Raw genomic sequence first — 26,751 nt, 5'->3', positions numbered from 1 at the left:
CTCCATACTCATACATATCCTCTCTCACTCCATACTTATAAAAACCCTTTCTCACTACATACTCATAAATACCCTCTCTCACTCCATACTCATAAATACCCTCTCTCACTCCATACTTATAAATACCCTCTCTCACTCCATACTTATAAATACCCTCTCTCACTCCATACTCATACATATCCTCTCTCACTCCATACTCATAAATACCCTCTCTCACCCCATACTTATAAATACCCTTTCTCACTCCATACTTATAAATTTCCTCTCTCACTCCATACTTATAAATACCCTTTCTCACTACATACTCATAAATGCCCTCTCTCACTCCATACTTATAAATACCCTTTCTCACTCCATACTTATAAATACCCTCACTCACTCCATACTTATAAATACCCTTTCTCACTCCATACTCATACATATCCTCTCTCACTCCATACTCATACATATCCTCTCTCACGCCATACTCATAAATACCCTTTCTCACTCCATACTCATAAATACCCTCTCTCACTCCATACTTATAAATGCCCTTTCTCACTACATACTCATACATATCCACACTCACTCCATACTTATAAATACCCTCTCTCACTCCATACTTATAAATGCCCTTTCTCACTACATACTTATAAAAACCCTTTCTCACTACATACTCATACATATCCACTCTCACTCCATACTCATAAATACCCTCTCTCACTCCATACTTATAAATACCCTTTCTCACTCCATACTTATAAATACCCTCTCTCACTCCATACTTATAAATACCCTTTCTCACTACATACTCATACATATCCACTCTCACTCCATACTCATAAATACCCTCTCTCACTCCATACTTATAAATACCCTTTCTCACTCCATACTTATAAATACCCTCACTCACTCCATACTTATAAATACCCTTTCTCACTCCATACTCATACATATCCTCTCTCACTCCATACTCATACATATCCTCTCTCACGCCATACTCATAAATACCCTTTCTCACTCCATACTCATAAATACCCTCTCTCACTCCATACTTATAAATGCCCTTTCTCACTACATACTCATACATATCCACTCTCACCCCATACTTATAAATACCCTCTCTCACTCCATACTTATAAATACCTTTTCTCACTCCATACTTATAAAAACCCTTTCTCACTACAAACTCATAAATACCCTCTCTCACTCCATACTCATAAATACCCTCTCTCACTCCATACTTATAAATACCCTCTCTCACTCCATACTCATACATATCCTCTCTCACTCCATACTTATAAAAACCCTTTCTCACTACATACTCATAAATACCCTCTCTCACTCCATACTCATAAATACCCTCTCTCACTCCATACTTATAAATACCCTCTCTCACTCCATACTTATAAATACCCTCTCTCACTCCATACTCATACATATCCTCTCTCACTCCATACTCATAAATACCCTCTCTCACCCCATACTTATAAATACCCTTTCTCACTCCATACTTATAAATTTCCTCTCTCACTCCATACTTATAAATACCCTTTCTCACTACATACTCATAAATACCCTCTCTCACTCCATACTTATAAATACCCTTTCTCACTCCATACTTATAAATACCCTCACTCACTCCATACTTATAAATACCCTTTCTCACTCCATACTCATACATATCCTCTCTCACTCCATACTCATACATATCCTCTCTCACGCCATACTCATAAATACCCTTTCTCACTCCATACTCATAAATACCCTCTCTCACTCCATACTTATAAATGCCCTTTCTCACTACATACTCATACATATCCACACTCACTCCATACTTATAAATACCCTCTCTCACTCCATACTTATAAATGCCCTTTCTCACTACATACTTATAAAAACCCTTTCTCACTACATACTCATACATATCCACTCTCACTCCATACTCATAAATACCCTCTCTCACTCCATACTTATAAATACCCTTTCTCACTCCATACTTATAAATACCCTCTCTCACTCCATACTCATACATATCCTCTCTCACTCCATACTTATAAATACCCTCTCTCACTCCATACTTATAAATACCCTCTCTCACTCCATACTCATACATATCCTCTCTCACTCCATACTTATAAATACCCTCTCTCACTCCATACTTATAAATACCCTCTCTCACTCCATACTCATACATATCCTCTCTCACTCCATACTTATAAATACCCTTTCTCACTACATACTCATAAATACCCTCTCTCACTCCATACTCATAAATACCCTCTCTCACTCCATACTTATAAATACCCTCTCTCACTCCATACTTATAAATACCCTCTCTCACTCCATACTCATACATATCCTCTCTCACTCCATACTTATAAATACCCTCTCTCACTCCATACTTATAAATACCCTCTCTCACTCCATACTCATACATATCCTCTCTCACTCCATACTTATAAATACCCTCTCTCACTCCATACTTAGAAATACCCTCTCTCACTCCATACTCATACATATCCTCTCTCACTCCATACTTATAAATACCCTTTCTCACTCCATACTTATAAAAACCCTTTCTCACTACATACTCATACATACCCTCTCTCACTCCTTGTAAACCTACACACTCCACACGTATCTCTGAATGGAGAGGTTTTGAAAGTGTCACCTACGCTCCCTGAAACATGGCTGTTGGCTCTTAAATGCATCTTGTTATTTATAGGTATGTTGATAACCTTTAAAATAAAGTGAACACAACCAGAGCCTTCCTATCTGAGACTGCATGGGGATTGAACATAACCTAATCTACACAACCAGAGCCTTCCTATCTGAGACTGCATGGGGATTGAACATAACCTAATCTACACAACCAGAGCCTTCCTATCTGAGACTGCATGGGGATTGAACATAACCTAATCTACACAACCAGACCCTTCCTATCTGAGACTGCATGGGGATTGAACATAACCTAATCTACACAACCAGAGCCTTCCTATCTGAGACTGCATGGGATTTCTGCCTATGCAGTGAGCTCCTCCACTCTACAAGGGTTGAATGTATGAGTCAGTCACAAGGCTAACTGTAATGGAATTCCACAGACAGCCCACATAGTGTTTCATCAGAAGAGATCATCTCAGGGAATACTGACAATAGACAAGCTGGGATCTCATGGCTGTTCCCTGATCATGATAACAACCCCCCCGCCTCCCTCTCCATACCCCACGGCCACCTCCCCACCACCACACAAACACACTGCCAATCTGTCTCCAACAAATACTAGAGGCCACCTTCTCTTCTATCCCTTTCTTTACCACTATTAGTAAATGTGTGGAGACAGTTCAGTACATTTTGACTGATCAGTGTGTATCCTTCAGCTGTTTTCCTGGTTCCTTTCATACAGTTTCTCTGCCATGTCACTCTACTGTGTGAATGGGGTTTCTCAGTGATTTCATACAAGTTGTTTATGTAGAGGGTCTTTCTGTAAAGTGTACTGTAGCTAGAATTCCTTTATTATTTTATCATATTAGTGTAACTCATTTGAATGCCAATGTTGTGCATTAGCCACATAACATAACATTGATAACATAATGCCAATGTTGTGATAGGACTGCCAATGGCTCTGTCCTTGCCATAGAAATGTCATTAGACATTAATTATACACTAAGTGTACAAAACATTAAGAACACCTTCCTAATATTGAGTTGCACCCCCTTTTGCCTTCAGAAAAGACTCAATTTGTCGGGGGATAGATTCTACAACGTGTCGAAAGCGTTCCACAGGGATGCTGGCCCATGTTGACCCCAACGCTTCCCACAGTTGTGTCAAGTTGGCTGGATGTCCTTTTAATGGTGGAATATTATTGAGACACACTGGAAACTGTTGCGCGTGAAAAACCCAGCAGCACTTAAATGTTTTGTCTTGTCCATTCACCCTTTGAATGGCACACATAATACATGTCTCAATTGTCTCAAGGCTTACAAATCCTTCTATAACCTTTCTCCTACCCTTCATCTACACTGATTGAAGTGGATTTCACACGTGACATCAATAAGGGATCATAGCTTTCACCTGGATTCACCTGGTTAGTCTATGTCATGGAAAGAACAGGTGTTCTTAATGTTTTGTCCATTCAGTGTATCTTTATCTCTCTATATTGTCCTGTCTCCTCAGGTCTCCTCCTCGGCCCAGCCCAGGCAGTCTCAACTACTCTGATGAGGATTTGAGCACCACCAAGTACAACGATCTGATCCAGGCTGAGAACAGCAGCCTGACAGAGAAACCATCTGAGATATCAGACTCTAAGGTACCGACAGTATGTACTCCCCTTAACGTCTCCCATCTCACTGTCTCAACGTATTGGATCCCACTGCACCTCACCTTTACATTGATGCTATGCCCATAGATGCTGATCTGTGGTCAGTTTTTCTATTTCCCCCCTAGTGGTTAAGTTTAGGATTGGGGAAGGACAACTGAAAATTCCACCCGGAGTGTAAGCAGACACTCAGGGCAATGATATAATAGGGTTTAGATGGGGAATGTGTCCCGTGTCTCTCCTGGTCTCTATGGGGCAGTCAGGCTGAGCTGGAGGCAGCTCTGTGAGTAAGGCCAGTAGCCAGTGTCCAGCTCTGGTGGTGGTCGGAATCAAGCACAGAGGATGCTCACACACGCGCACACAAACACATACGCACACAGACTGGAGGGTCTGCTGCGTTCTCAGGCCCAGGCAGGATCCCTTCCACAGCCCCGTCCTCGTTTTGGGTCACTGTTACCCATAATGCCCCTTACATCCCAGTTTGCTGTGTTGGCATCTGCTGAATCAGAGGAACAGACAGACACACATGGGCGCTGGGGCCCAATAAACAGCTCTCATCAATGAACTGGATCTCTCTCTCTCTCTCTCTCTCTCTCTCTCTCTCTCTCTCTCTCTCTCTCTCTCTCTCTCTCTCCAATTATATTTTTCTATCTTTTAATTTGTCTATACTGATCCTCTTGTTGCTGTTTTCCTCTTCTCTGTTCTTGTGGTTACCCTGCCATCCCTTCTCAAAGCACAACCATATCATCACCAGTGGTCTAATCTACAGGTGACCAGTAACGTGAAGTCCCTTTTGAAGTTTTATTGAGCGGATATCTCCAGGCTATCAGCTTAGCTCTCGCGCGCGCACAGACAGACAGACAGACAGACAGACAGACAACATCAGGCTATCAGCTCTGCTCAGTGTTGGGTTGTGGCAGGGGTTGTCTCCATTAAGCCCTATGGGCCTCCAGTTCAGTCCTCCACTGGCAGGTATAAGTTGGCTATTGTCCTCCATGGCTGCAATCCCGCTACCGGGATCGATATTACAACAGCCAGTGATAGTGCAGGGCGCCAAATTCAAACAACAGAAATCTCATAATGTCAGGGTTTGTGTGCAGAGATGTAGCGGAGTCAAGCGCAGGACACAGGTGTTGAGCAAAACAACGGCGTTTACTCAAAATACAAGCAAAAATTCCTCAATGGGAATATAACAAACACACATGCACCAACGAAAACCACTAACGAAACAAACAATCACTGACAGAACAGAAATGTATGCCAGAGGGTTAAATAGGGAACATGATAGGGGAATTGAAACCAGGTGTGTGTAATACAGACAAAACAAAACGAAACTGAAAAATGGATCGGTGGTGACTAGAAAGCCGGTGACGTCGACCGCCGAACACCACCCGAACAAGGAGAAGGGCCGACCTCGGCGGAAGTCGTGACAGTACCCCCCCTTGACGCGCGGCTCCAGCAGCGCGACGACACCGGCCTCGGGGACGACCCGGAGGACGAGGTGCAGGGCGATCCGGGCGGAGACGGTGAAACTCTTGTAACATTGAAGGATCTAGAATGTCCTCCATCGGTACCCAGCATCTCTCTTCCAGGCCGTACCCCTCTCACTCCACGAGGTACTGAAGGCCCCTCGCCCGACGCCTTGAGTCCATGATGGCTCGTACGGTATACGCCGGGACCCCCCCGATGTCAAGAGGGGGCGGAGGAACCGCCCGTTCCTCAGAATGCTGGAGTGGACCAGCCACCACCAGCCTGAGGAGAGACACATGGAACGAGGGGTTAATGTGATAATTAGGGGGGAGTTGTAACCTATAACAAACCTCGTTCAGTCTCCTCAGGACTTTAAATGGCCCCACAAACCGCGGACCCAGCTTTCGGCAGGGCAGGTGAAGGGGCAGGTTTCGGGTCGAGAGCCAGACCCGATCCCCCGGTGCATACACCGGGGCCTCACTGCGGTGGCGGTCGGCACTCGCCTTTTGCCTCCTCAATCAGGAGCCTCAATCTGGCTCTGATGCCATGGTGCCAGGACCGGCTGATAACCCAGCACACACTGAAAAGGTGATAGGTTGGTAGAGGAGTGGCGGAGGGAGTTTTGGGCCATCTCCGCCCAGGGGATGTAAACCGCCCACTCCCCCGGCCGATCCTGGCAATTGGACCTCAGAAACCTACCCACATCCTGGTTGACTCTTTCCACCTGCCCGTTACTCTCGGGGTGGAAACCTGAGGTAAGGCTGACCGAGATCCCCAGGCGTTCCATAAACGCCCTCCAGACTCTAGACGTAAATTGGGGACCCTGATCAGAAACTATATCCTCAGGCACCCCGTAGTGCCGGAATACGTGGGTGCACAGGGCCTCCCAAGTTTGTAGAGCCGTAAGGAGACCGGGCAAAGGAAGGAGACGGCAGGACTTAGAAAACCGATCCACAACGACCAGGATCGTGGTGTTACCCCGCGACGGGGGAAGATCCGTCACGAAATCCACCGATAGGTGTGACCACGGTCGCTGTGGAATGGGAAGGGGTTGTAATTTCCCTCTGGGCAGATGTCTAGGTGCCTTGCACTGTGCGCATACCGTACAGGAGGAAACATAAACCCTCACATCCTTAGCTAAAGTGGGCCACCAGTACTTCCCAGCAAGGCAGCGCACCGTCCGACCGATGCCAGGATGACCAGAGGAGGGTGACGTGTGAGCCTAACAGATCAAACGATCGTGGACATCAAACGGAACGTACAGACGCCCAGCTGGACAGTCAGGTGGAGTGGGCTCTGCACGTGACGCCCGTTCGATGTCCGTGTCCACCTCCCACACCACCGGTGCCACCAGGCGAGAGGCTGGAATTATGGGAGTGGGATCTGTGGACCGCTCCTCTGTATCATACATCCGGGACAGTGTGTCTGCCTTAACGTTCTGGGAACCTGGTTTGTAGGAAAAGGTGAAAACAAAACGGGTGAAAAACATGGCCCACCTTGCCTGGCGAGGGTTCATTCTCCTCGCCACCCGGATGTACTCCAGATTGCGGTGGTCAGTCCAAATGAGAAAAGGGTGTCTAGCCCCCTCAAGCCAATGTCTCCACGCTTTCAGAGCCATGACAACAGCCAGCAACTCCCGGTCCCCCACATCATAGTTTCGCTCCGCCGGGCTGAGCTTCTTCAAAAAGAAGGCACAGGGGCGGAGCTTTAGTGGCGTACCCGAGCGCTGAGACAGCACAGCCCCTATCCCTGCCTCGGACGCGTCCACCTCAACTATGAATGCTAAGGAAGGATCAGGATGAGCCAGCACGGGAGCCGAGGTAAACAGAGCCTTCAGTTGACCAAAAGCCCTGTCCGCCCCAGCTGTCCACTGCAGTCACACCGGTCCCCCCTTCAGCAGTGAGGTAATGGGAGCCGCTACCTGACCAAAACCCCGGATAAATCTCTGGCAGTAGTTGGCAAACCCTAAAAACCGCTGTACCTCCTTTACCGTGGTTGGAGTCGGCCAATTACGCACGGCTGAAATGCGGTCATTCTCCATCTCTACCCCTGACGCTGAAAAGCGTTACCCTAGGAAGGAGATGGACTGTTGGAAGAACAGACTTTTCTCAGCCTTGACGTACAAGTCATGCTCCAACAGTCGATCAAGCACCCTGCGCACTAGGGACACATGCTCGGCGCGTGTAGCGGAGTATATTAGAATGCCATCTATATACACCACTACACCCTGCCCGTGCAGGTACCTGACAATCTCATCTACAAAGGAATGGAAGACTGATGGAGCATTCATTAACCCGTACGGCATGACGAGGTACTCATAATGCCCAGAAGTGGTGCTAAATGCTGTCTTCCACTCATCTCCCCCCTTGATACGCACCAGGTTGTAAGCGCTCCTGAGGTCCAATTTTGTGAAGAAGCGCGCCCCGTGTAATGACTCGGTCATACTGGCTATGAGTGGTAGCGGGTAACTGTATTTTACTGTGATCTTATTTAAACCTCGATAATCAATACACGGGCGCAAACCTCCATCGTTCTGCTTCACAAAGAAAAAACTTGAGGAGACAGGTGAGATGGAAGACTGAATGTATCCCTGTCCCAGAGATTCAGTGACATATGTCTCCATAGCCACCGTCTCCTCCTGTGACAGAGGATACACGTGACTCCTGGGAAGTGCAGTGTCTACCAAGAGATCTATCGCACAATCCCCCGGTCGATGGGGTGGTAATTGAGTCGCCTTCTTTTTACAGAAGGCGAGTGCCAAATCGGCATATTCTGGGGGAATGTGCATGGTGGAAACCTGGTTTGGACTTTCCACCGTAGTGGCACCTAAGGAAACACCTACACACCTCCCTGAACACTGACAGGACCATCCCTTGAGAGCCCTCTGTTGCCACAAATAATCGGATCATGAGAGGCCAACCAGGGAAGACCCAACACAACAGGAAACGCAGGAGAGTCGATCAGGAAGAGACTAATTCTCTCCTCGTGATCCCCCTGCGTTCTCATAGCGATGGGCGCTGTGACCTCCCCAATCAGCCCCGACCCCAAAGGACGACTATCTAAGGCATGTACAGGGAAGGGAACATCAACAGGAATAATAGGGATCCCTAATCTATGTGCCAAAGTCAATAAAGTTCCCAGCTGCGCCTGAATCTACTAGCGCCTTATGCTGGGGATGCGGGGAAAACTCAGAAAATTCTATGGGTAACAACATGTGTGCAACAGGGGGCTCTGAGTGAGTTTTGTGCCTACTCACCTGGGATGACCCACCAGTGCTCCGCCTGCTACCTCGACTTCCAGGAGAAACACCCCAGCACCGACCAGCAGTGTGCCCTCTGCGGCCACAGTTGGTGCAGGGAATGGTCCCCCCTCCGGTCCCCCTCATAGCAGCCCCTCCTAACTCCATTGGTGTTGGTTCCAAGGTGCTGGGTAATGGAACGGGCGGACCCCGATCTAGACGTCCGCGGGAGGCCAACAGGTTATCCAGCCGGATAGATAAATCCACCAGCTGGTCCAGGTTGAGAGTGGTGTCCCTGCAGGCTAGCTCCCTACGAACGTCCTCTCGTAAACTACACCTGTAGTGATCGATCAGGGCCCGCTCATTCCATCCCGCACCAGCTGCCAGAGTTCTGAAGTCCAGTGCGAACTCTTGAGCGCTCCTCATCCCCTGTCTTAGATGGAACAATCGCTCTCTCGCCGCTCTCCCTTCAGGTGGATGATCAAAGACTGCCCGGAAGCGGCGAGAGAAGTCCTCATAGTCATCCAGAGTTAGGCCTTCCCTTCCCCAGATGGCGTTGGCCCACTCCAGGGCTTTACCAGTCAGACAGGAGATGAGGGCGCCCACTCTCTCGCATCCCGAAGGGGACGGATGAACAGCCGCCAGGTAGAGCTCTAGCTGTAGTAGGAACCCTTGGCACCCGGCTGCCGTTCCGTCATACGCTCCTGGGAGCGAGAGCCGAATCCCACTGGGTCCTGACGATGGAGGGGTGGACATCGGTGTAGGTTGAGGTGCGGGCGGAGGTGATGGGGTATGATTGATCGGAAGACCTCCTCTCTCCCATCTGTCCATTGTCTGCAGCACGCGATCCATGGCTGTCCCTAGACTGTGTAACATGGTCGCGTGCTGTTGGACTTGCTCCTCTACTGGGAGAGAAGGGCTGGCTGCACCTGCTGACTCCATTTGAAGAGGTCCGTAATTCTGTCAGGGTTTGTGTGCAGAGATGTAGCGGAGTCAAGCGCAGGACACAGGTGTTGAGCAAAACAACGGCATTTACTCAAAATACAAGCAAAAATTCCTCAATGGGAATATAACAAACACACATGCACCAACGAAAACTACTAACGAAACAAACAATCACAGACAGAACATAAATGTATGCCACAGGGTTAAATAGGGACCATGATAGGGGAATTGAAACCAGGTGTGTGTAATACAGACAAAACAAAACGAAACTGAAAAATGGATCGGTGGTGACTAGAAAGCCGGTGACGTCGACCGCCGAACACCACCCGAACAAGGAGAAGGGCCGACCTCGGCGGAAGTCATGACACATAATTACAATTCCTCAGACATTCATGTGTCTTATATCATTTTAAAGGTAATCTTGTTGTTAATCCCACCAACGTGTCCGATTTCAAATATGCTTTTCAGCGAAAGCACTACAAACAATTATGTTAGGTCACCACAAAACCACAATAAGCACAGCCATTTTTCCAGCGAAAGATAGCTTTCACAAAAACCAGAAATAAAGATAAAATGAATCACTAACCTTTGATTATCTTCATCAGATGACACTCATAGGACTTCATGTTACACAATATATGCATGTTTTGTTTGATAAAGTTCATATTTATATAAAAAAAATCAGAGTTTACATTGGCGCATTAGATTCACTAGTTGCAAAAACATCAAGTGATTTTGCATAGCCACATCGTTTCAACAGAAATACTCATCATAAATGTAGATGATAATACAAGTTATACACATGGAATTATAGATATATCTCTCCTTAATGCAACCGCTGTGTCAAATTTCTAAAAAACTTTACGGAAAAATAAACCATGCAATAATCTGAGACGGAGCTCAGAACAATAGCCAAATTAGCCCCCATGTTGGACTCAACAGAAACCAGAAAATACATGATAAATGTTTCCTTACCTTTGATGAACTTCATCAGAATGCAGTCCTAGGAATCCCAGGTCCACAATAAATGCTTGATTTGTTCGATAATGTCCGTTATTTATGTCCAATTAGCTACTTTCGAATTGTTTACCAAACTCCTTAACCAAAGTCTCAAAGGCGCGTCCACTATAACGTGACAAAATGTCCAAAAGTTCCGTTACAGTCAGTAGAAACATGTCAAACGATGTACTGAATCAATCTTTAGAACGTTGTTAACATACATCTTGAATAACGTTCCAACTGGAGAATTACATCAACTTCAATTGACCGATGGAACGGAGCTCCCTCTCACATGAACGCACCAGTTCAATGCGTGGGCACCTCATGGAAGTGATTACTCATTCCTGTCTCCTTTGGCCCCCCTTCATATTAGAGTCATCAGACAAAGTTTTATTGACTGTTGACATCTATTGGAAGCCGTAGGAAGTGAAAACCCATCCATATCTCTCTGTATTTTCAATGAGAGCTTGGTTGAAAATCTGGCACCTCCAGAAAATATCCAAACAGGAAGTGGAACTTCTCAGGTTTTTGCCTGCCATATGAGTTCTGTTATATTCACAGACATAATTCAAACAGTTTTAGAAACTTCAGAGTTTTCTATCCAATACTAATAATAATATGCATATATTAGCAACTATGACATAGGAGCAGGCCGTTTACTCTGGGCACCTCTGTGCACCTTTCATCCAAGCTACTCAATACTGCCCCTTCAGCCATAAGAAGTTAAGAAGGGATTTAGAAGAAGAAGTTAATGCGGGGTTGTTGAGGCAACCGGGCCACCACCACAACTGTACCTGGGCTAGCAGCAGGTAGACAAGACACACTCTTTAGAAGCCAGTAGACAGTGTGTCCTTATGCAGCTTGTTTTGTCAGTGTCACTGTGTGTTTGTGTGTGTGACACTCTGGATAGAAATCAGCAGTTGAGAATGGAGTGAGCTCATCTGAGTCGATGGGAGGTTGAAGATAGTGTGTGCGTCCCAAATGGCATAGTGCCCTATAGCATAGTGCCCTTTATGGTGCCCTATGGGCCCTTGTCAGTAGTGCACTAAAGAGTAAATAGGATGCCATTTGAGGCTCAGCCGTGTGTTGCTTCATCATGGGAGATGAAAGAACATACAGTATCTGGACGATGTGTCCGGCTGCTGGAGCGCAGACCTAGACACCACAGAGAGAAACATGTCTGCTGTGTTATGGTTGTCTCCCATGACAACACAGAGGATTGTTTTGACTGGAACTGCTCCGAGGGTTCATCTGTAGCATTTTTGGAAACACCATTAAGTCATATGATGTCACTTCCTGGAACCAAGTAAAAATAGAACAGGCTTTGAGTAATGCTAGCTAGAGTCTTAGTGAAATGCAGAAAAAAAATTTAAAAAATAATATTTAAACAAAGAGGAAATACCTGATAATGATTGACTATAATTCATGACATAATATTCACAAATGCATGTTATGTTAGACATTTAAGACATGATAAAAAGCCCAGAGCAAAATCTGTCACATCTGTCACATCTGTCTGATTAGTTCATCATAAACAACAGCAGTTGCTGCGTGTGCAGAGGGGGATTAGAACTGCCTAGTCACACTAAATCCCTGTCTCAAGTGATGTACAGCTGGATTTTAGGGGATTTCGCAAGGGACTCAATATGTTTTTTAAAATCATATTTACACAGGTACACACGCACCAGACACACATACACATACGACAAGCGCACGCCTGCACACACACACATGCTCTCAAACAAATACACACTCAAACAAACAAACACACACACTCCCCCTCCCTCTGTACTGTCCGAGTGTTTACCTGCTGCTTGGGGTTCCTGCTGTGTTCACTGTAACAATGATGAGTGTGAAATTGTTTACATTACCAAAGCAAGTAAAATAGATCAACAAAGTGAAAAAAAACTATCACAAATGAACAGTAAACATTACACTCAAAAAAGTTTCAAAGGAATAGAGACATTTCAAATGTCACAATGTCTATACACAGTGTTGTAACGATGTACAGTGTTCTCTCTCTTCCTCTCTCCCTCCTCTCTCTGTATCACTATCTCATCCTCTCTCACCTTCTCTTTCACTCTCTCTTTATCTCGCTCTCTCTCTCACTCCTTCTCTCCCCAACTCTCTTGGTTAAAGGGGTGTAGGGTTATGGAGGGGTTATGGGGGGTTCTTAAAACCTCAAGTCCCAAGATAAAGTTCACAATGTTTGATGGATAGAACAGCACTAAAGACTCCACAATGCTTTCCACTCTGGCCCCAACAGACCATCTATACAAGGGCAAGGAGTCTCCTGGGAAGTTTATGAGTCTCCCGAGAAGTCAACTAGTCTCCTGATATGTCTAGGAGTCTCCAGAGAAGTTTAGGAAATTCCAGAGAAGTCTAGGAGTCTCCTAAGAAGTCTAGGAGTCTCCTGGGAAGTCTGCTAATCTCATGAGAAGTCTAGGAGTCTCCTGAGAAGTCTAGGAGTCTCCTGGGAAGTCTGCTAATCTCCAGACAAGTTTAGGAAATTCCAGAGAAGCCTAGGAGTCTCCTGAGAAGTCTAGGAGTCTCCTGGGAAGTCTGCTAATCTCCTGAGAAGTCTAGTAGTCTCCAGAGAAGTATAGTAGTCTCCAGAGAAGTAAGTCTAGGAGTCTCCTGAGAAGTAAGTCTAGGAGTCTCCTGAGAAGTAAGTCTAGGAGTCTCCTGAGATGTCTAGTAGTCTTCTGAAAAGTCTAGTAGTCTCCTGAGAAGTTTGGTAGTCTCTTGAGAAGTCTGGTAGTCTCTTGAGAAGTCTAGGAGACTCCTAAGAAGTCTAGTAGTCTCCTAAGAAGTCTAGTAGTCTCCTGAAAAGTCTAGTAGTCTTCTGTGAAGTCTTTAACTCTGGGTGTTGAGAGTTTTGTCTCTATCTCTGGATGTTGAAAGTTTTGTCTCCATCTCTTGGTTTTAAGAGTTTTGTCTCTAGAACAACTAGGTCAGATGTGATTTCTGACATATTTTGAATGTTATTCCCTCTGTTTTCTTTTTAAGACATAGAGTTTCCCTAAACTTATTAGTAGTGTTGTCGACAACAGCAGATTTGAGAAGTCATTCACCATAAAACATAAACCTTATGTTTCTGTTAACGTTGGAAATGAAACCACTCTCCGCTGCGAAAAACGGCTGTCATAAATCTTACACCCATTAATGAGATGAAATCTTCATCTGTCTAGATAGTTAACATCCTAACTATGCAAATCCTGTCTGGGATCTGCCACTGGCTGGTGTCTGTTTCTCTGTTGTCCTCAGATAGAAGGGTAAATCCCTGGGGACTGTGTAGTTTCATGCCTAAGGCCTTGGCCCATTCAGAGCAGTCATCTCCCCTAATTAGCCTTTTAATGTGTTCGAATGAATCACTGTTTCACAGACTAAGGCCCCTCAAGGCGTATTTTAACTAATCTTATTTTAGTGTAGATTCCACAATAGGACCCTTGAGTTTATTTTGGAGAATGATGTGGAATGGAGGGAGGAAGGGAGGGGTGGATGATAATGTTGTAGGTTCCACACACAGTCCAAAGCCTTAGTGAGGGTGGGCCGGGGTGGGACGCAATCCAGTATGTCAACCCTGTTCTCCGCCCCCGCCCCCCCCCCCCCCCACACACACACACACACACACACACACACACACACACACACACACACACACACACACACACACACACACACACACACACACACACACACACACACACACACACACACACTTGCACTTACACTTATACTTACTTGTTGGGACGGTGCAGGAGAGGATGGATATGAGTGTGGTCATATGTATCACATGTGCAGTAGTACCAAAGCAGGAGAACTGAGAGTTGGTTGACCATGAACAGACCCCACCGAGTGACCAATGAGAGAGCTGTCTCTTGTTTAACATCTGGAATGCTTGGTGTCATGATTCAGATGAGCATATGCCAGACATCTAGCAAAGATACAAGGGAGGAGTTCAGTAACTAGAATGTGCTTATTGGAAATATGCCCAAATTCCTGTTGTGATTGTTTGAATGAAATAGATAGAAGCACTGGGTGGTAGCCTACATCCTAAGGTTGTGAATGATGATCATGGAATACATTCTTCCATGTTTCACCTTGTTTGTCAGATCAGTTTCATGGTGTGTTTGTCAGATCAGTTTCATGGTGTGTTTGTCAGATCAGTTTCATGGTGTGTTTGTCAGATCAGTTTCATGGTGTGTTTGTCAGATCAGTTTCATGGTGTGTTTGTCAGATCAGTTTCATGGTGTGTTTGTCAGATCAGTTTCATGGTGTGTTTGTCAGATCAGTTTCATGGTGTGTGTCGGGGTTAACTGGTAGGATAAGGGTCCAGTTGTCTTATGTGGCTTTTGTTCCCGCTGGGGTCACCAATACGAACGTTTTATGCACAAGCTACGTTGCTTTGGATAAAAGTGTCTGCTGAATGTCATATTGTATTGTTATATTATTAAGGCATCTGAGTTGTACCCTTGAAGTGCCTCTTTAAGAGATGATGATGGTTCCAAGGAGGGATCTGAACCACAGAGGGATCATGGTGGCTGTCATACTGTACTGTGGCGTTTTAAACCATGCATGTCTCTGTCCATGTCACCCATAGGAGGCCCTGGTGTTCTCATATGGGACGGGTGGTCTGCGTGTGCTTCCACTGAACTGGGTGAGGTTCTGTGGCTTTCTGCATGTTTGTGTGTCTGCAGACTGGTAGTAGGAGACTGACTTGTCCCTAGCCCCCATCCCCCTTGCTCCTCTCTTCCTCTGTTTACCTCTCCTCTCCTTCTCCCTCTGCCTCTCCCCTCCTTTCCTCTCCTCAATTAGACATTTCTTGGATCCTGTGATATCTCTCCTGTATCTTCCTAGTGTTAAACTGTATGTGATGAATGCCCATGGTATAGGTTAGCTCAACGTGTGGTTGTTGTAGTAAATGTAATGTTAAACCCAATCAATCAACCTATGACCCCAGTTGATGGATTGATGATCTGAATACTCTGCACGTCCAGTGATGATTCATCCTCCTCCCCAATCATGATCATGTGTAGACAGCCTCTTCGGGTGTGTGTGTGTGTGTGTGTGTGTGTAGTTTTCTATTTAATTGGGGATGCCCATTATGTGCTGCCAAGGCAGCAGCTACTCTTCCTGGGGTCCAAACACATTAAGGCACTTACATTACATATAAAACAAAAGATAAAATAGTACATCATATAACAATATTACACCACTATACATATCTACAATACAAAAGGTATAATACCACCATACAACAATATTAAAATGTACGTGTGTAGAGTGCGTGCGTCTCTTCACAGTCCCCGCTGTTCCAAAATATGTATTTTTATCTGGTTTTAAAATCTGATTCTACTGCTTGCGTCAGTTACCTGATGTGGAATAGAGTTCCATGTAGTCATGGTTCTATCTAGTACTGTGCGCCTCCCATAGTATGTTCTGGACTTGGATTGTGAAGAGACCTCTGGTGGCTAGTCTTGTGGGGTATGCATGGGTGTCCGAGCTGTGTGCTAGTAGTTTAAACAGATTGCTTGGTGCATTCAGCTTGTCAACACGTCTTACACAAACAAGTAGTGATGAAGTCAATATCTCTTCCACATTGAGTCATGAGAGATTGACATGCATATTTTTAATGTTAACTCTCCGTGTACTTTAAAGGGCCAGCCGTGCTACCCTGTTCTGAGCGAATTGTAATTTCCGAGGTGTGTGTGTGTTTGGTAGTGGGTGTGTGTGTTTATTTATTTATTTTTTATTTCACCTTTATTTAACCAGGTAGGCCAGTTGAGAACAAGTTCTCATTTAAAACTGCGACCTGGCCAAGATAAAGCAAAGCAGTGCGACACAAATAACAACACAGAGTTACACATGGAATAAACAAATGTACAGTCCATAACACAATAGAAAAAGTCTATATAAAGTTTGTGCAAATGGCGTGAGGAGGTAAGGCAATAAATAGGCCATAGTAGCGAAGTAATTACAATTTAGCAAATTAACACTGGAGTGATAGATGTGCAGATGATGATGTGCAAGTAGAAATACTGGTGTGCAAAAGAGGAAAAAGGTAAATAAAAACAAAATGGGGATGAGGTAGGTAGATTGGATGGGCTATTTACAGATGGGCTGTGTACAGCTGCAGCGATCGATAAGCTGCTCTGACAGCTGATGCTGAAAGTTAGAGAGGGAGATATGTCTCCAACTTCAGCGTGTTTTGCAATTCGTTCCAGTCATTGGCAGCAGAGAACTGGAAGGAAAGGCGGCCAAAGGGGGTGTTGGCTTTGGGGATGACCAGTGAGATATACCTGCTGGAGCGCGTGCTACGTACGGGTGGGTGTTGTTATGGTGACCAGTGAGCTGAGATAAGGCAGAGCTTTACCTAGCAAAGACTTATAGATGACCTGGAGCCAGTGGGTCTGGCGACGAATATGTAGCGAGGGCCAGCCGACGAGAGCATACAGGCCGCAGTGGTGGGTAGTATATGGGGCTTTGGTGACAAAACAGATGGCACTGTGATAGACTGCATCCAGTTTCCTGAGTAGAGTGTTGGAGGCTATTTTTTAAATGACATCGCCGAAGTCAAGGATCGGTAGGATAGTCAGTTTTACGAGGGTATGTTTGGCAGCGTGAGTGAAGGAGGCTTTGTTGCGAAATAGGAAGCCGACTCTCGATTTAATTTTGGATTGGAGATGTTTAATATGAGTTTGGAAGGGGAGTTTACAGTGTAGCCAGACACCTAGGTATTTGTAGTTGTCCACATATTCTAAGTCAGAACTGTCCAGAGTAGTGATACTAGTCGGGCGGGCGGTGCGGGCAGTGATCGGTTGAAGAGCATGCATTTAGTTTTACTAGCGTTTAAGAGCAGTTGGAGGCCACGGAAGGAGTGTTGTATGGCATTGAAGCTCGTTTGGAGGTTTGTTAACACAGTGTCCAAAGAAGGGGGCCAGATGTATACAGAATGGTGTCGTCTGCGTAGAGGTGGATCAGGGAATCACTCGCAGCAACAGTGTGTGTTTGGTGGTGGGTGTGTTTGGTGTTGGGTGTGTTTGGTGGTATGTGTGTGTGTTTGGTGTGTGTGTATGGTGGAGTGTGTGTGTGTGTATGGTGGTGTGTGTGTGTTATTGAAAGACACTGTGCTCTGAACCTCCCAATAACACACATTATCACATCTCTAACTTCTCAGAGAAATATGTGGTATTGTGCTGATAACATCTCCTCTCTCTCCCTCCCCCTCCCGCTATTCCATCTCTCCCCCTACCCTTTCTCTCCTTCTCCCCTGTCCTCTCCCCTCCCCTCTCCTCCTTCTCCCCTCTCAGGGCAGTGACAGTGAGTACGAAGTGGACCAGAACAGACAGAAGACACACTCCTTTGTGAGCCACTACATCAGTGATCCCACCTACTACAACTCCTGGCGCCGCCAGCAGAAGGGCATCTCCCGGGCACAGGCCTACAACTACACAGAATCAGAGTCGGGTGACCCGGAGCCCTGCGCCCCGTCACCACCCCTGCCCCCACTGCCACCCCAGCTCACCTCCACCACCCCTCCACCCCAGCCCCAGCCCCATGGTCAACCCCAGGGCCTCACACCCCAGGGCCAGGGTAGTCTGTTCAGGCCTAAAGGCAGCCGGACTCCCACCCCCTCTCAGCAGCTCTCCAACTCCACCCCTCCCAGCCACTCCAACACTCTGTCCTACTGGCCCCCCAGCAGCCCCAGCCCAGCCCCTGGATCTCGGGCCCCCATCGCCGGGTTCTCCTCCTTCGTTTGATTCCGAGAGGGATCTGTGTTCCCTTCTGAAAACAAAAGCCACCCTGCTGCCCAACGTGTCTAGAGAGTAAATACCCAACACAAAAGAAACCTTTGGAATCCACCATATTGATTTCTGTTTCTCCGGTTTTTCTTACTTGTTTTTCTTCTTTCCTTTTTATTACTGAGTTGTGTTTTAAGCATCATACTGTACACAGACAGGACAGAAGTGACATACTTTATTCCAGTACATTGTTTCTCTTGTGTGCGTGTGCTGGTATAGTTTTATTTCCATTCTTTAACCCAGAGACAGTTGCTGAGAACATGTTTCTGTTTGATTGATTTGCATGAGTTTCAATGTATTGTTTATTTTCTATTTTTCATTGTTACACTTCTACACACATACAACAAGAGAATAATTTAGTTAGATACTGTAAAAAGGCAATAGTTTATTGGAAAAATATATCTACAAGACGATAAGTGTCATAGCGTCAATCCACACTCAGATAACAAGCACCAATGAAACTGGGATCCCAAAATGGAGCCATACAAGCGAGTGAAATGAGTAGAGTTTGAAGGATGGAAAGAGGAACAGGGTATAGAAAAGACAAAGTAATGAAAGTGAGAAGGAAGGTGGAGATTGAGGCTGAAATGAGCCCACTGGCAGTCTTTACATGTCCAGTCCTGTCCAATTAGGTCAATTCAGTTTCTGGGTGTTAATGTGAGATATGTTAGTGACCTCCCCCTATTTAAGCTATGGACCATGATCCTCAGCAGTTATCTGGCCTGGCCTATAGGGTACGCACTATTGAGTCTGACAGCATTTCGATGTCACATCTCTGTGCTGTACACCAAGTTCCTAGTTGCCTGCCTGCCTTGGCAGATATGGGAAATGTACTGTATGTCTGAAGTAAAAATGCTGATGTTGGTCTGCAAGTTCTTTGTGTCTTTTAGTGGATCAGATATGCCATGGTTGATTATAACTAGGGATTAAATTTTCCTGAAAATGTTCCCTTACAAGCTCTTCTCAGGCATCCCAGTGTTCCTGTTGAAAGCGGAAGTGCTATTTAAAAGCATATAATACCAGCGAAGGAAATCTGACATTATTCTACCACTGAAAAATATACACAGGAATCTAACAGTTTCTTGTTTTTGTTTCATTTTAATCAACTAAAAGTTCTCAGTCACCACACTATTTCGTTGATGTAATTTAGTTTTAATGTAGGCATATGAAGCACTGTTGGCCGACTTGTAGAATATCCGGAGGTTATTACAGCCTAGTGAAAACTTCATTCGTTTTAGCCTACCATTGACGGAAAGCTTGTTGGTCCTTTCCTCTCACTATCATGGGAATGAGGCCAAGTAGTGGTTGTTTTGACAACAGTTTAGTCATTTAGCAGACTCTCTTATCCAGAGGGACTTACAGGAGCAATTAGGGTTAAGTGAAATGCTCAAGGGCACATCAGATTTTTCACCTCGTCGGCTCGGGATTCAAACCAGCAATCTTTCAGTTACTGGCCCAATGCTCTTAACCGGTAGAATACCTGCCGCTTACTGTGTTGCCTTAGTCTTAGGGAATGTAGTCTGATGCTGCGCTAAACAAACAGAAAAGCAAATGGCCGCAGTAGCGGACATTCAGCACCATGGTTTATCAATTCCCTGCAGATCTTTAAAATCCTGCTCTCACTTCTGTTAGTGTAACATCATGGAACAACGTTGCAAATGTCTATTTCCTTGAGTGCTTTTGCGGACACAATGTATCAGCCGTTTTGTTAACAGTGAATAGCAGTTTATATTTTGGAGCCTCTGCCAGTGCCGCAAAGCTAGTTTGGAGATTTGTGACCGTGAGATTGAGATTCAACGCAGTTATGGTAAGCAAAGGTCACATGTAGTCTGCTACAGTTTTATGTTAGTCAACGATGCCAGTTAAAAGGAATCAATTGGGGACTTGTGTTGAGTAGTCTGAATTGGTAGGCCGCTAGCATTGTGATCAGTGGTCTAATATGTGGATGAAGTCAGAGTTAAAATCTGTTTAATATTTTTCCATAGAAATTATAAAGTGCCTTTGGAAACTATTCAGATCCCTTGACTTTTTCCACATTTTGGTAGGTTACAGCCTTATTCTAAAATTGATTAAATAGTTTTTTCCCCCTCATTAATCTAAACACAATACCCCATAATGACAAAGCTAAAACAGGATTTTAGAATTTTTTGCGAATGTATTAAAAATAAAAAACAGAAATATCGAATTTACATAAGTATTCAGACCCTTTACTCCATACTTTGTTGAAGCATCTTTGGCAGCGATAACAGCCTTGAGTCTTCTTGGGTATGATGCTACAAGGTTGGCACACCTGTATTTGGGAAGTTTCTCCTATTCTTCTCTGCAGATCCTTTCAAGCTCTGTCAGGTTCGATGGGGAGCGTTGCTGCACAGCTATTTACAGGTCTCTCCAGAGATGTTCAATCGGGTTCACGTCCGGGCTCGGGCTGGTTCACTCACGGACATTCAGAGACTTGTCCTGAAGCCACTCCTGCGTTGTGTTAGCTGTGTGCTTAGGGTTGTTGTCCTTTTGGAAAGTGAACCTTCGCACCAGCAGCAGGTTTTCATAAAGGATCTCTGTACATTTCTCCGTTCATCTTTGCCTCAAACCTGGCTAGTCTCCCAGTCCCAGCCGCTGAAAAACACCTCCACAGCATGATGCTGCCACCACCATGCTTCACTGTAGCGATCGTGGTAGGTTCCCTCCAGACGTGACGCTTGGCATTCATACCAAAGAGTTCAATCTTGGTTTCATCAAACCAGAGATTCTTGTTTCTCAAGGTCTGAGAGTCTTTAGGTGCCTTTTGGCAAACTCCAAGCAGGCCTTCATGTGCCTTTTACTGAGGAGTGGCTTCCGTCTGGCGACTCTACCATAAAGGCCTGATTGGTGGAGTGCTGCAGAGATGGTTGTCTTTCTGGAAGGTTCTCTCATCTCCACAGAGGAACTCTGGAGCTCTGTCAGAGTGACCATCGGGTTCTTGGTCACCTCCCGACCAAGACCCTTCTCCCCGATTGCTCAGTTTGGCCGGGCAGCCAGCTCTAGGAAGAGTCTTGTTGGTTCCAAACTTCTTCCATTTAACAATGATGGAGGCCACTGTGTTCTTGGGGACCTTCATGCTGCAGAAATTCTTTGGTACGCTTCCCAAGATATGTGCCTTGAAACAATCCTGTCTCGGAGCTCTACGGACAAATCCTTCGACCTCATGGCATGGTTTTTGCTCTGACATGCACTGTCGACTGTGGGACCTTATATAGACAGGTGTGCCTTTCCAAATCACGTCCAATCAATTGAATTTACCACAGGTGGACTCTCATCAAGTTGCAGAAACATCTCAAGGATGATTAATGGAAACAGGATGCACCTGAGCTCAATTTCGAGTCTCATAGCAAAGTGTCTAAATACTTATGTAAATAAGGTATTTCTGTTAGTTTTTTAATACATTTGCAAAAATTTGGAAAAACCTGTTTTCGCTTTGTTTTAGTGGGGTATTGTGTGTAGATTGATGAGGACAATGTTTTATTTAACACATTTTAGAATAAGGCTGTAACCTAACAAAATGTGGAAAAAGTCAGTCTGAATTTTTCCCGAAAGCACTGTATATTATTGTTCCCGATATCCCGGCATTTTTTTTTTTGTGGGGGGGGGGGGTCGCGGATACTGGTGTTAATTCCTAATTATAACGTATATTTGTACAGTGTATTGATCTGACACCACTAAAGAAGACTGTTTCATGGGCCATACCAGGGTCTGCGGCACAAATGGTACCCTATTCCCTATATAATTCACTACTTTGACCAGAGTCTTATGGGACTGGTCAAAACTAGTGCAATAAAAGGAGAATAGTGTACCATTTGGGATGCATTCCAGGTCATTACTCCTACAGAGGCTCATCAGCCACTATGAGCCTTCTACAGATCTGACAGGTGCTGGGTGTGAAGACATCTAAAAGCCGTTCCTATACTGATGATCTAACCTAACCTGTGGCATCACGACTCACTCACAACCCTCATGAACACACTGTCACCGCACATACCCGGTGGCCCACAACAACATCTGTGACATCATCATGCTTCCACATCAAACTATAAAGACTGGAAATGATAACACAGACAGCATCTAAAGTGTTCTTTGAGTTCATTGGTTCCCACATGTGGGCACACAGAGAGAGGCAGGCTCAGACATGGGGGCCATTTAGAAAAACAGACGGAGAATATGCATTTCCGCTGGTCTCCACAGAGTTCTCAAACCCAGATTAGATTCGAGCCAATGTCTTAAGTAGCTGAACATGTCATTACTTCGACCTTGTGAAAGTGACAAACTGACACTTTTTTTCATTTTGTAAAAAAACAACTTTATATAGAAGGAGTGCCTTTGATTTTACGGCCTGCACATGAGCTTAGCTAGCTAACATTGCCATGACATCGCCTACAAGCGTGATCTGGGATTTCTATTGGAGAAGCAGTTTCTGGAGCTCTTCATCTATCGGCTCTTTGGGGTCTCTCTCATCTAGCTCAGGTGCTGCTCTCTGTCAGTGACATCATCATGGGAAGTCTTTGAGCTTGTACAAAGAGATGTCCTGGAATGGATTCACCTCTCATGTTGTGTAACAATGATGGCGGTGATGATGATGAGCGCACAATGCATGTGTGACTGACTATGAGTCCTATCTGAATGAGACTTATTGTCTGTGCTGACGTGTGATGATAAGACTTCTTCAACATAAGCTTTATACATAGCATCCCCTGTGTGTACAGGATGCCCAGGCTAAGGCACTGCCCGCCTGGCGCCTGCCCTCCATGGCAAGCTGAAAGGGCACGTACATTTAATTCCAGACTCAGTGGTCGTAGTCACAGTTTAATCATAATTCCAAAATTCTCATCTGCTTTTATCTCTGTGGGGTGATTTTAATGTACGCAAATAAAATAACCATCATTATACTGAATCTGAATGGATATATGATCACGGTACATTTCCAAAATAAAGTTCTGGTACTGCATACTGTAAAGGGTATGGAAGGAGTGTGTGTAAGTGGGGGGTGTTGATGTGAACAGAGAGTGGCTTTGAAATTGTATGACTGTAACCATGGTAGCATACACTGAGATGGTGTTGACAGTAGACAGTGAATGTGTAATGATGTATATAATACAATGTGTCATGATAAATAACACAGCCAGCAACATTTTACGTTTCTTTGAGTTCAATGATTCTCACATGTGGGCATACAGAAAGGAGCAGGCTCAAACACAAGAGCCATTTTGAAAAACAGACAGAGAATAAGCGCCTCTGCATGTCTCATCTGGCTCAGGTGCTGCTCTCTGTCAGTGACATCATCATCGCGGGGAGGAAGCCTTTGAGCCGAAGCAAAGAGATGATGTCATGGAATGGATTCAGAAATGCACAATGCAGTTGTGATTGACTTTGAGTCCTATCTGAATATGAGACTATTGTCTGTGGTGACAATTGATGATAACACTTCGTCGACAAAAGCTTTAGAGTGTCCACTGTGTGTCTGGATACAAGACACTGTACAGGATGCTCAGAAGAAGAAGAAGAGGGAGGGTAGGTAGGTAGGCACTGCCCGCCTGGCACCTGCCCTCCATGACCAACTTAAAGGGCACATACTGTACACAGCCACAGGCAGGACACAGGCACACTAGTACAGCCACAGGCAGGATATAGCCACAAACTAGTACAGCCACAGACAGGACACAGGCACATGCTATGTACAGCCACATGCAGGACACATCCACATACTGGTTCAGCCACAGGCAGGACACAGCCACATACTAGCACAGCCACAGGTAGGACACAGCAGCCACAGGAAAGACACAGCCACATACTACTACAGCCACAGGCAGTACACAGCAGTCACAGGCAGGACACAGCCACATACTAGTACAGCCACAGGCAGGACACAGCCACATACTAGTACAGCCATATACTAGTACAGCCACAGGCAGGACACAGCCACATACTAGTACAGCCACAGGCAGTACACAGCCACATACTACTACAGCCACAGGCAGAACACAGCAGCCACAGGCAGGACACAGCCACATACTAGCACAGCCACAGGCAAGAAACAGCAGCCACAGGCAGGACACAGCCACATACTAGCACAGCCACAGGCAGGACACAGCAGCCACAGGAAAGACACAGCTACATACTATTACAGCCACAGGCAGAACACAGCAGCCACAGGCAGGACACAGCCACATACTAGCACAGCCACAGGCAGGACACAGCAGCCACAGGAAAGACACAGCTACATACTATTACAGCCACAGGCAGGACACAGCAGCCACAGGCAGGACACAGCCACATAATAGTAGAGCCACAGACAGGACACAGCCACATACTACCACAGCCACAGGCAGGACACAGCCATAGACAGGACATATCCACATACTATTACAGCCACAGGCAGGACATGGCAGCCACAGGCAGGACACAGCCACATAATAGCACAGCCACAGGCAGCACACAGCAGCCACAGGCAGGACACAGCCACATAATAGTAGAGCCACAGGCAGGACACAGCAGTCACAGGCAGAACACAGCCACATACTAGTACAGCCACAGGCAAGACACAGCCATATACTAGTACAGCCATATACTAGTACAGCTACAGGCAGGACACAGTAGCCACAGGCAGGACACAGCCACATACTATTACAGCTACAGGCAGGACACAGTAGCCACAGGCAGGACACAGCCACATACTAATACAGCTACAGGCAGGACACAGTAGAAACAGGCAGGCCACAGGCAGGCCACAGCCAGGACACAGACACATTTAATTCCAGACTCAGTGGTGGTAGTCACAGTTTAATCAGAATTCCAAAATTGTCATGTGTTTTTTTCTCTGTGGGGTGATTTCACTGTACGCAAATAAAATAACTATCATTATGCTGATTCTGAATGGATATATGATAACGATACATTTCCAAAATAAATTATTTTTCAATTGGAGTCCTGTCCTGGTACTGTATCAATACTGTAAAGGGAATGGAAGGAGAGTGGTGGGGAGGGGGGTAAAGGATTTGGAGAATGGGGTTGATGTGAATGGAGAGTGGCATTGAAATGAAATTGTATGACTGTAACTATGGTACCATACGCTGAGACGGTGTTGACAGTAAACAGTGAATGTGTCATGTACACAGGAAGGGAATGCCAGATAGAAGTGTTGAGTAGGAACATCACATTCAATTATAACTTAATAATAGCTCATTTATAATCTACGATGATTTCCCTATAAAGGCCAGCGACCCTTCCACTTGTGGATATCCCATACTTCAGAGGAACACTGACGAGGAGGAAAGCAGGGTTTTAGTGTCCTGTGTGTTATCTTGTGTGTACTGTAGGCTAGGCGCTGAAAGCTGAAATCCCACATGGCTTCTATCAGTGTGTAGGGTTATTGGATCAGTAGACCTGAGAAATCCTGTTATATGGCTACAACTGTCCCCTCCTGACCTTGCCCAGTTCACCCCAGTCCAGTCCACTCAGACCACAATTACATAACTCTATGATCTTCTCAATGAGAGGAGGGAGTTTCACAACAGAAATTATAGCAAATCATTCATCAGCTCATTCATTGTTCTGATAAACTTGTCCAGTAACAGACATGTAGTGGGGAGGTCATTTGAGAGAAATCAAAGCTGGTCAGAAAATAACCTGGACTCTTTTTGCCTTTAAAAAAAAATTAAAAAATTCTTAGAGACAAAAAGAATATGGTCTGCTCCTTTTTAGACTGTCCAAACCGCATCCCTGGTCCTATTTGTAGACACACACTCCAACTGTGCCATAATGTTATTTGTAGAGTATATACACTACCGTTCAAAAGTTTGGGGCCACTTAGAAATGTCCTTGTTTTAGAAAGATAAGCTAAATTGTTTGTCCATTAAAATAACATCAAATATATGAGAAATACAGTGTAGACATTGTTAATGTTGTAAATGACAATTGTAGCTGGAAACGGCAATTTTTTAATGGAATATCTACATAGGTGTACAGAGGCC

At 45.3% G+C, this 26,751-nt stretch overlaps 1 protein-coding gene across 2 annotated transcripts in view; it reads left to right on the top strand.

Moving 5' to 3' along the window:
- LOC129863688 (protein sidekick-2-like) overlaps positions 1 to 25,642 on the top strand; it is a 221,182-nt gene extending 195,540 nt beyond the window's left edge. Inside the window, exons 43-45 of one of the 2 annotated variants that reach the window (XM_055935854.1) lie at positions 4,156 to 4,288; positions 15,553 to 15,609; positions 18,263 to 25,642. In XM_055935854.1, the coding sequence (XP_055791829.1) occupies positions 4,156 to 4,288; positions 15,553 to 15,609; positions 18,263 to 18,712 (640 nt within the window). In that variant the 3' untranslated portion in view covers positions 18,713 to 25,642. The remainder of the gene's footprint in view (positions 1 to 4,155; positions 4,289 to 15,552; positions 15,610 to 18,262) is intronic. The other variant, XM_055935861.1, reaches the window with a different exon arrangement.
- The last annotated feature ends 1,109 nt before the right edge of the window (positions 25,643 to 26,751 follow it).

Source organism: Salvelinus fontinalis, chromosome 1 (genome assembly GCF_029448725.1).
Source record: "Salvelinus fontinalis isolate EN_2023a chromosome 1, ASM2944872v1, whole genome shotgun sequence".
Classification (NCBI taxonomy): Eukaryota; Metazoa; Chordata; class Actinopteri; order Salmoniformes; family Salmonidae; genus Salvelinus; species Salvelinus fontinalis.
Note: the sequence above shows the minus strand (reverse complement) of the source record. Positions and strands in the feature narration are given on the sequence as shown.